Source organism: Seriola aureovittata, chromosome 16 (genome assembly GCF_021018895.1).
Source record: "Seriola aureovittata isolate HTS-2021-v1 ecotype China chromosome 16, ASM2101889v1, whole genome shotgun sequence".
Lineage (NCBI taxonomy): Eukaryota > Metazoa > Chordata > Actinopteri > Carangiformes > Carangidae > Seriola > Seriola aureovittata.
The window spans coordinates 13,533,166-13,544,275 of record NC_079379.1 but is presented as its reverse complement, the minus strand read 5'-3'; the positions used below and the strand labels follow the sequence as shown (position 1 = coordinate 13,544,275).

Below are 11,110 nucleotides of genomic sequence, written 5' to 3'. Positions count from 1 at the left end.
ACCAGAAGTAAGCCTCTGCGAGCCTCTGGGGCCCCTGCCTCAATAAAAAATGAGAGAAAACCTGACATTTTGAGAAGTGAGCTAAGCAAGAAACGGAGCCCAATAAAAGCTGTTTAATTTAGCTATGTCAACATGGCACATGGCCGAGAGAGAGAGAGAGAGAAGTGGAGAGAATGTGGAGCGCTGATGAATGGCCTACAATGTAGGGCCCTTCCCGTCTCTCTTTACCTCCCAGAATAAGATGTTTCTCTCTCCTTCACTAATTCTATTTCTCCTTTCCCTCAACTGTTCCCATACCCGCCCCCCTCTCCTCCCCCTCCCTAAGAGCCCATATAACCCGGCTCCTGCTGGAGAGAGCGGCCCAAGCTGCATATTAAAGTGTCACGTTTGACACCAATCTTAATACCACAAAATGTACTAAGGTGTGTGTGTGTGTGTGTGTGTGTGTGTGTGTGCATGCGCCTGATATCCAACACAGTATAAACACTGTCTCAACACTGAAGCAATGACCCAGTCTTGACTGAGTGTGCACACACCTACGTATGTACACAAACGTCCGTTCCTGTGTCCTTAACCTCCTCATCTCTTATTGTCCCCTACAAAGTATATCAGCTTATTTCCCTCTTATCTATTTATTTAGCATATCACGGTGAAGGCGCCAAGCTGCTTTGCAAACAGTGTTGGTATACGAGATAAGAAGGGAGAATAAGCTGTCCGCATGCACACAACAAGCCTGGATTTGTTCAAACAGGTTTCACTGTCCTACTGTTTGTCCTCCTTATACAGAAATGTGCAAATGTACAGTCTGTGTTTCGAGCTGCAGCTACAGATGTTCATCTGAGAATGAGAGACAAGTATATGCAACTTTGTGTGTGTGTATGTGTGTGTGTGTGGGGGGACGACGACAAGCACTCGCTGATGAACTTACACAAAGGCAGAGCACAGTTCTCTGAGAGTTCAATTCAAGCAAATCTATGGAACTCTCTCTGTCTTTCTCTCTTAATCCCGCCCGTTTCTCTCCTCCTCCACATTCCACTTGAGAGGATGACAGAGGAAAAAGCTGAGCAAAGCGTTCACCTTTTGAACCTTTCTGGCCGTGATTCTACCGACTGAGGAGGGAGAGAGGGAGTCAGGGAGGGCGGCGAGGAGGAACTGTGAAATCCAGCCCTTGTTTCACGGGGAAACGCCTGGCCGGAAGGATTGTGTGTCTCTAAAGTCTGCCAGGGAGGGAGGGCCGGCCTCCAGGTTAAAATCGTTTCTCTAAAGCTTTGTAGAAAAACTGTGGATTCAATACTACAAGATGGATATCAGACACACATGATGTGCCACTGTAAATAAAAATGGGACAAGGGAGAACTATTTTGGATTCTACTGAATAAACTTCTTTTATACACAAATCTCCATCTTGTCAATTTATATCATCAACTGAATAGACTGAATGATTTTCTGCCTGTGAAGAAAGATTATTTGTGTCATTTTGCTGTACAACAGGTAACGTTTCTGAAGCGTACTTGTTTTTATAGTCCTCGGCGTGCGTCTCTGTTCTCATAGGCTCAGTTGCATGCATGCCATTTCCTAGATGTTGTGCACGAGTGTGTGTATGTGTATTCATCCGAATGTCTATGTGCCCCAAGGGGTGTACATATGCCACTGCGTTGTGTGTGTGTGTGTGTGTGTGTGTGTGTGTGTGAGTGTGTGAGTGTGAGTGGAGGGCCCCGGCCAGCTGTTGCAGTGTGTGCATAAACACCTTGTTAGGGCTTAGCGAGCTAAGTGTTAATTGGGGTGGAAAGAGTCGATGAGCTGCCCTGCTATCCCATGTGACTTACCCCGTCTCCGCAGTGGAAAACAAGAGGGCAAACTTGAAATTGCTCTCTGTGTGTTTTTCTCTCTCTCTCTCTCTCACACACACACACAGACAGACACACACACACACACACACACACACACACACACACACACACGGAAAGGGACTACTACTCTGTCTCCTGTCTCACAGCTCATTCTATGTTCCCATTTAGCCCGAGTTTTTCTCCATCTTTCACTCTCTCCAAATCTTTTTCCACAGTGAATCTTTCCATTCCTCCTTGCTCTGCTGGTGCTTCATCCTTCACTCATCCTCTTCTTCTTTTTGCTCTCATATCCTTCTTCATCCATCCATCTATCTTTTCCTCCTTCTTCCCTCACTTTCATCCCCCCCACTCTTGCACCTCCTCTCTTCTATTTTTCTCTTTCTCGCCAACTCCTCCATCCTTCTCCTCAGACAGTAAAACTCTGGCAGTATGTCTGTGGTGCATTAGATCAACTGAAACCATTCCCTTGTCCAGTGTGTGAGGACAGGAAAAGTGTGTTAGTAATAAAAAAAAATATGACATGCTTTGTTCCGAGCTCTGGTCCTGTTCCTTACCATGCCCATTGAGCGGCTGCCTGGCGGGGAGCTTGCCCTTGCGAGGTGTCGAATGGCAGGAGGAGGAGGCCGAGGCTTGGCTGCTGCTTCCCCCGCCGTGAGAGTGGATACCACCGCCGTTCCTCACCTCCTCCTCCTCCTCCTCGTCCTCCTCCTCCAGGTCCTCCTCCTCCTGGGAGCTTCCGAAGTAGGCCATGTTGCTGGGCAGGGCCGATGAACCTGAGTGCAGAGAGGTGGAGGAAAGGAGGAGAAAGGGACACGAGGATGGAGATGAATAATGAAGCGGTAAGTTGGGGGAGGAGAAAGGAGGGAGGGAAATGAAAAGAAAAGGAAAAATTACAATTTGAAATAAGAAATCACTATAAAAAAACACAGCTTTAGTGCAGGTAAACTCAATATGAGATATTATCCTATTTGAACACAATACACCTTTTTTGAGACCCCCAGTTGTGCATGTATGGGGGAAAAAAAATCTCTTTTTTCCATTCTAATGTCAGACATTACAGATGAATCAACATCAATATGTAAGTGGCAAAAAAATTATGTAGAAAATAGAAGTTGCTGAAGGGTTTGTGAATGATGGTGATTGAGCTGCTGTTTTTTTTTTTTTTGTTTTTTTTCATCTGTTATTATCCCAGCTGGTGGCCTATTGATGCTGTGTAAACTGCTCTGCACATTGCTGCGCCATTGTTGCACCCGCTCACACACTAAAAACGCATAAACATACACAATGGCACAATGTTTGAATGATTTGCAAAGCCATGGCAGTTTTACTTTACAACACGCATTTTGCACTTTGCGTGAATCAGGCCAAACCTCTGTCAGCTCCTGAAATCTCACACTGATAAGCTGCATCTATGGAAATATCATTTATCAACTGACCTTGATCTTTGTTCCTGGTGTTTATCATGTTATCCATTATCCACATCCCTTATCCTGTTTTTGGTTTCTTGTTGCAATGTTTTGTAAATGTCGCTGCGAGACATTAGTGTTAGTGGTGCCGCTTCTAGCAAGATCACTGGTGCGGGGGAGAGGGAGGTGATGACTTGTAACACATTCTGATAGCTACAACTGAAGCCAGAGCATTAGGAGTATATAACAAGTCATCTTCCCACGGAGACGCTCGATGTTGACAGTTTTATTGAGACGTATATACTGTACATGTGCTCAAATATCTAACTCTGTAAAAGAGTTACTTTAGAAACCAAATAGTCTCTCTCTCTCTCACTGCTGAGCTAATCCCAAATCTGTCGCTTTCACTCTTCCAAAACAGGATTACTGTCAATCTCTCCCCCTATTGGAGAAGAAAACTGACGTTCTCTCTCTTTCCTCTTTCTGTCACACTCAATCACTTTCATTGTCATCTCTGAGAAATCTAGCTCAATACATGCTGGAAGGAGGCAAATGGTGTTTGGCAGTGGATAGCCTATAATGTTACCTCAGTTAGCTGAATGTCGACACACACTCACACTCATAAAAGGTCATAAAGCCCAAAACTATGTTATTAAATCTCATAATGTTGCACTCATAAATCAGTGTGCAAACAGCTGCTCCAGTCATACAGATGCAGGACTAAAAAAATAAAAAATAAAAAAAAGTAAAAAAATAAGGCAGCCTTGTGGTGAGCAGCAGTAGTGCCTGGCACCAAGTGTTTGGACAGAAATATAAAAATATATAGACATGGGCTGAGTTGTAAATCACTTTTACTGTATCATGTGCCAGTGTGCTTCCAGAAACATCACAAAAAAAATAATTTAAGCACTGTGCTGTCCATTGCCACTGAATGAACTGTTCTGATAGCTTGTGAATTGACAACCAAGTGGAGCGTCCCATCTCTGACCGCAAGAAGAAAATCAGCAGGCTATGCACTCCGTAAACTGTCTTGGTACGTAACAACATCTGTGTGTCCATTTTCTTTTACTTACGTGGACTGATTGTGAGTTATTATTATTATAGTATAAAATGAAAAATCAGCATTAAAGAATTCAGAAGAATACCTGAATGCATCGTACTGGCTTTGGCTGAAGGCAGGAATGAGTTTTTGCATCAAGCAACAGATTTCTCCCTTGTCTCTCACAGTGAACATGGACAGTATGAAGAAGGAGGAGGACACACATTCTGCTACCATGAGCCCTTCCTACTTACATGCAGTATGGGCACCACAAACTATTCTTGATTGTTAGCCATGTACTGCTAGAAGCTAAGTGAGGGGCTGTGTATATGAACGTAACTGCGTGTGACCTTCAGCAACTAACAAAAGGTCGGAACAGATCTACAATTCTACAATTAGGATTTGAAATTTTCTATGACTATGTGTCTGTGACTGTGAGTTGACAAGAGCGAGCGGTTATGCAACACCCTCATAGCTTTGATTAAATCTGGTCTGTTTATGAGCAGGAAACACTGGATTTTATGAAGTTGTGAGTCCTTTATGACTAAATCGATTGCATGAAATGAGCAACTACTGTGGTTTTTATTACCCTTTTAGGGTGCACAGTGTTTAAAGGGCATTAATGGTAAGCAATGTGTGATTATGTCTCAATTAAAATAATACTAAGCTTCTAAAAATGAAAAAAAAAACAGGCTGAATTCAGCTAGCCTGCATTAAGCTACAGAGAGTACTTAAAATCACACAGAGCGAATTAGGAATTAGCTGGGGCAATTATTTAATTAGCGCACTTGTTATGGAGGGTGCTGAATACTTATCTTAGATTTTACACATTCAATATATTATTAAGTGGCCCTAATTAAAATGTAAAGATAACACAAGCATCGGGACACCAAAATAATTCAATTTTCTAACAGAATTATATGAGGGATACATTTTGTATATATTAGAACAAGCCAGAAATTAGCAGCAAAACTACACAAGTCATTCACGAGGTGTCTCTTTGGACAACAGGATTTAGATTGAAGGGAATTTGCTCGTTCATTAGGTCATCAGTCAAAATTATGCAACCGCGCACCGAAGCTGCTAAGGGCTGAGTAACTGTTTAGTAACCAGCCTTGTGTAATCAATATCTGTGTAAATGTGACACACACACACACACGCGCTCACCCAAACACATCTGCAACAAAGAGCTTGGCTTGGATACACTAAACATTTGTGTGTAAGTGTGTGCGGATACACTCAGTACTTAAATGACACCCTGACTAAGCCTGGGCTTTCTAATGACAAAGGAGAAGACATGGTGCAAGGCTTAGCTGCTGCTAACCTGCACCACACACACCAGAGTACTGTTGAATCCTGAAGCAGTCTCCTTTAGATAAGCCTACACTGCAGAATAAAAATAGTCTTTAAGACAACACAGTTGCACAAAAGCTAGAAAATCCCAGTTCTTTCTGTACCAACAAGCTGCTGTAAATCAACTTCCTAAATGATGTTGATGTGACAGATTATTTTCTCCCTCTGTGATGAGAACATAAGCATATTGAAATCATTATTCCAACATTCTTTTCTTTAACTACATCTTTGAACAGTGCACTAACAACAATTACTGGCCAGTCGGGGGACCTGTGGTTACCACATGTCACTCCACATTTATTTTGCAAGCTTAGTTTAAATATCATACTCATATCAAAGCTTTCCAAACACTAAAAAGTAGAGCCTGGAAATAATAAGTCTTGTTGTGCCTTGGATCACACTTTTCACACAGCAGCTCTGCCAGTTTCTAATTATCTCCTCAGAGAGCTGGAGAGAGGAAAATCTGTAGTGGCAGCAGATTCCCTGAACAGATATTAATGGAGTTTTACCTGCTCTCTTTAACTTCTAACGGAGGTCTATAGGGCGAAAAGTAACTGTTGGAGAACAGTGAAATATTGCTTTTACATAATCCACAGTAACCCGCGTGGTACGCGCTGTTTCTCTGCAGGCGGGGATAGATTCTCCCACTGCTTCTGGTAAGTAAGAAGCTCTGAAAACACAAGTCCAGTGTGTGTTTTTGTTGTAGTTTCTTGGCATACAGCAGCTGAAGTAGGATTCAGATAATCATAAGTGGCTGAGCCCACGTAGCAGTGACTTTTTGTAGCAAAGTCTAATTTTCTGGCTTTTAATCAGTGGATCAAGCCTTTAGGGTTGGGTGACAAACACGCACATGCATGCACGCACAGACACACACACCAACATATGCAAAAAGCCACACACATGCATCTAAAGACGCACAAACACAGGAACAACAGAGACACCTCGTTTATCTTGGCGACAGAGCAAACGCTCCTCTCTTAGACCAAACAAACACACCGAGGCGGCACACACACTGGCCTAATCAGCTTCTAATGACTCGCTTCATTAGCTAAATGGCTGTAATTTACTGCCCTGAACAGGGGTCAGCGGGCCAATGGCAAACAGACCTCAGGGGGACCCAGGGGCAGAAACGGAGGGAGGAATGGGTGTTTGTTTGACGGCTGCAGGGGTGGTGGATATGATATAAGTGAAAATGTACAAACACAGCAGGAGGAAGTGTGTGCGCCTTTACAGTACTTTCATCCATCCAAGGTAAGGTTTGGGGTTTAGGATTAAATGCATTCAATATAAGGTCTGAAGAAGTTTGGCAAGAAAAGCTTTCATATGGAGTAAACTGAAAAGAGGTTTGCAACAAAGTGTGAAAGAGAGAAGAAGAAGAGACACAGAAAGAAATAGTGTTTTTTGAAGCTGCAGAATGCTACAAGACAAAGACCTAACAGACTGAAACAGATGTCACGACCTCTGATGTATTCAAGAAAAGAAAAAATTAGTGTCTAGGATTCTGGAGAGAGAGAGAAGGGAGAGGAGACAAAGACAGACGAACACACACAGAGCGAGCCTGTCGAACACATCTAGTGGTCAAATACTGACCACTTGCATCCCGACTACAGGAGTGGCAGCAATACTTCCGGGGCCAATACCAGAGATTTACAGAACCCATCTCTGGCACAGAGACCCTGAATCCATCAGCTCCTACAAAACACACACAAGAATACACATACATACACAAGCATAGGGTGAAAAAAAAAAAACACAACTCAGTCCTTCTCCAAGATCTCCAACAGGGCTTGAGCCCAATCCCCCAATTACACCGGCTTTTCATCCACCTCATTCCAACCGCAGACAAATCATAATTAGGTCTGAAAGAGTCTATTAGGATTGTCATTTTTAACGGGGCTTTGGGTGGGTGGGGGGGCATAATTACAAACCCTCCATTCTCTGGCTACCCTTCTTTTGTCCCCTTAACTGGAACTGAAACAATGAGGACAATTTAAATAGTCAATCAAGAGGGTTTAGCTGCCATGGGGACATATGGACGTGCTGACTTAGAACAAAATGCCGCATGTGCGCACAGGAAGCGGGAGGCCTGTTTTTAAGAGAAGGTCAGACAAATGTAGGTTTTTTGGCGTGGAGAGGAAAAGTTATCTCCTACAGCTAAGCTCTGCCAAAACTCTTCATCAGTCTCTTAGAGGAGAAACAGAGAGAGAGAGACTAAGAGAGGGATTACGCCTCCAATTGACATTCCTAGATGTCAGCGAAACCATTAACCCCACAAACAGTGGCTCTGCTCTTGGAGGAGAATGCAGTATCAGTCGGTGTTGCATTACCAGCTTCTGCACAGCATCGTCTGTGACAAGGAAGTCACAGCTCCACACAAACAGTTTCTAGGATTTTAATCAAACGGCAGGCATACATTAGAGGGAGAGAAAAGTACCTTATCCCTAAGGGAAATTCAGTTGTCACAGCAGCAACGCACTTGAGAGACACACGAGTAGCTGTTGGACTCGAAAATCTATTCCCAGGAGTAAGAATGTGTTTCTAGTTAAGCGAGATTCTCAGAGAATAAAAATACCATCAAACAAAATCTGATTTAACAATCCAGCGACAAAGATAAGAGGTCCCGAACATAATTCCCTTAATTCCACATTTGTCTCACACGTGTAATCACGTACTCGGATTCTGAGGTCTTTGGTTCACTAGGTCACAGCCTCGGGGTTATGTAAGCAGAGCAAAGACGCCGGCCTCGCTGAACCCAAGAGAGAGACAGAAAGGGAGAGAGAGAGAGAGAGAGAGAGGCACCACACTGGTGCTGGCGGACATGGAAGAAGGCCCAGAGGGTAAAGAGGTGAAAACAGCAGTGGTGCACATGTACACTGGCACACTGACACATAGCCACAAAATCACAGGAAAAAAAAAAAAAGAAAAAAGAAAATCACACTCCTGGAAATGAGTCTTATGTAAGAGACTCATTTCCAGAGTGTGTGCAGACAGTTGTTTATTTACTCCCTAATCTATTCTTATCTCATCTATGTCAATGTGTATACTGTGCGTGTGTATGAGTGTGTGCATGTGTGTGTAAATATTTTTGAGATATTTGTTAAAATATTAAGTGAAGGTTAGAAAAGGTTAGAAAACAACCAATAACCTGTTTACCTCCATGACAACAATCATTCCTTAAAAACTTGGGCTTTTAATGTAATTAGTAGGTCGTCCTAAGAAACGAAACCCCTAGAATGACGAACACGACGCGGAGCAGGCACATAATCTGAATCTATCCCACTGCTTCACTCTGCTCCTCACAGTGCTGCCCCCGCCCTGACAGCGGCGGCACTACACCCTGTAGGTTACCAGAGGCAGACAGGGCCAGAGGCAGACTGTCTGGCTACCACCCAAATGGCTTTCTCCATGGATATAAACAGCCCAACTACAGGCCTGGACCACACATAAACACCAATCTGAGAACACAGGCAAGGGATGAGCACTCTGGCTTGTGTGTGAGTGTGTGCGTGCGTGTGTGTGCGTGTTTGCAGGAGAGAGAGATGAGCAGTGAGATAAATACAGAATATAGGCCCTAGACAGTGTGGGTGGTGAGCATACATGCTGTGCATCCTTCTATACAGTAAGACAGGAATCTTGTTTTTCACTTCTCTGTCCAGTTACTCCCACGTTGCATCAGAATAATTTGGCACCCCTGCTCCCCCCTGGAGGAATTAAAAATAACTTTTCCGCAGATAAAGCAACAATACTACCACCACCACCAGCAGCCAGCCAATCCATTATCATGGAGAAACAAATCCCAAAAGAATAAAATGCCATCATTTACAAGCTTGAATTGGGTTGCTGTAATTTCACAACACTGAGGGACACAAAAGCTCCGTTAGCACAACATTTGTTTCTCTTTTTGTTGCTCACTTTATCGCTTCAAATCCTTCATGTTCTAACTACTTTTATGTCGCTGTCAGAATGAGTGATGGATAGAAGCCTTTGGGGTGGATGCGTAATGTTTATCAGATAAGATAAGCAAATACTGCAGTGGGTGTGTGGGGTGTGTGTTTACACACTATGAACGTTTGACCTGAGATGAATCCCAGAAATCTCCACTGACGGGACTTCAGGCTGGAAATGGTGCTAAAGGCCCCCGTTATAAACTTCAAAAACATAAGTCTAAATCAAATTGAAAAAGAGAATTACAGGGATAATGGATTTGAGATTTCCATAACACAGCTAGCAAATCTGTCGGAAGCATTTTGGGAGCAGACATGAAGGAGCCTAATGTGTGTGGTGGTCAGATCACCAGAGACATGTATCAGAATCCTAAAGGGGATTGGGGGAGGGGGGCGTGCGTTCAGACAATATCAAAGACTTGAGTCGCTTTGAAAAGATTAAACAGGGTAACACAGATATCCTCATAGGCTGTGTCACGTCATACACCCTGGATGCTGAGTGCGGGGTGCAGGTACACACGGACAGACACACACACACACACACGCTCGCGATGGCAGGGCACACAGGAGATAAGGAGGAACGGGCAACATCAGTGGTGAGCATGGATTTTCACTCATGCACACGCTTGGATACACACACACACACACACATACACACACACAACCTCAAGGGCTCTGCTGACATTCTCCCATGTCCCTATCTTGGTAAGGGTCCCAGCATATGGGTCATATGAGAGGCCAAGGGGAAAAACAGAGCAGAAGAAGCCCGCACAGGAAAATGTCATCCTCACAGCATGGATAGGACACACACACACACACACACACACACACACACACACACACACACACACACACACACACACACACACACACACACACACATTATGCATATACACACAGAGCTAAACTGGGTCTATAAATACAGCAGTAAAGCAGGGAGCGGCAGAGTGGAAAAAGCCCAGTGGAAAACCATTCAATCGTTAGCTTAGCAGTCTAGCTCTAAAATTAGCATTAGCAGCGTAGTACAGCAGAGCTTGCACACACAAGGCCTAGAAATCAGCTTGCAAAGCACCAATCCTCACCTTAATTATAAAGAAAGAAAGCAGCAAAACTGAGTCAGGACCAGCCACCTGCACCTCATTAGTCTACCACTCCACATATAAGGGGTGGGGTTAGTTTAGCACCCAGAGCTTAGAATAATTTCAACTTCAAAGAAGATGGTACATTATATCCTTAGCCTATGTAACATCTTGGCCTATATATGCAAATCAAAGCCCCTCTCACCGACGGCTTCAGTCACTTTTAGCAACCTCCAATTATATGTTCCTGAATGAGCCCTGTAAGGTTAAAATGACATTCCATAATGGGAGTATTCTCATCAGAGCAGCAACGTATAGCCATCACGTCCCAACAGACTTGAATCTAAATTCGCCTCTTCTGAATCTTTAGCCTACTTTGTGAAATGGGCAGAGGTTAATAATGATAACAGTAAATTAATCTGAAGCGGGGGGTTTTGTC

The 11,110-nt window shown here is 43.6% G+C and overlaps 1 protein-coding gene across 1 annotated transcript in view; it reads right to left on the bottom strand.

Moving 5' to 3' along the window:
• The window catches only part of jarid2b (jumonji, AT rich interactive domain 2b), a 105,455-nt gene that overhangs the window by 20,138 nt on the left and 74,207 nt on the right, over positions 1–11,110 (bottom strand). Inside the window, exon 5 of the mRNA XM_056399195.1 lies at positions 2,405–2,623. Within this exon, the coding sequence (XP_056255170.1) occupies positions 2,405–2,623 (219 nt within the window). The remainder of the gene's footprint in view (positions 1–2,404; positions 2,624–11,110) is intronic.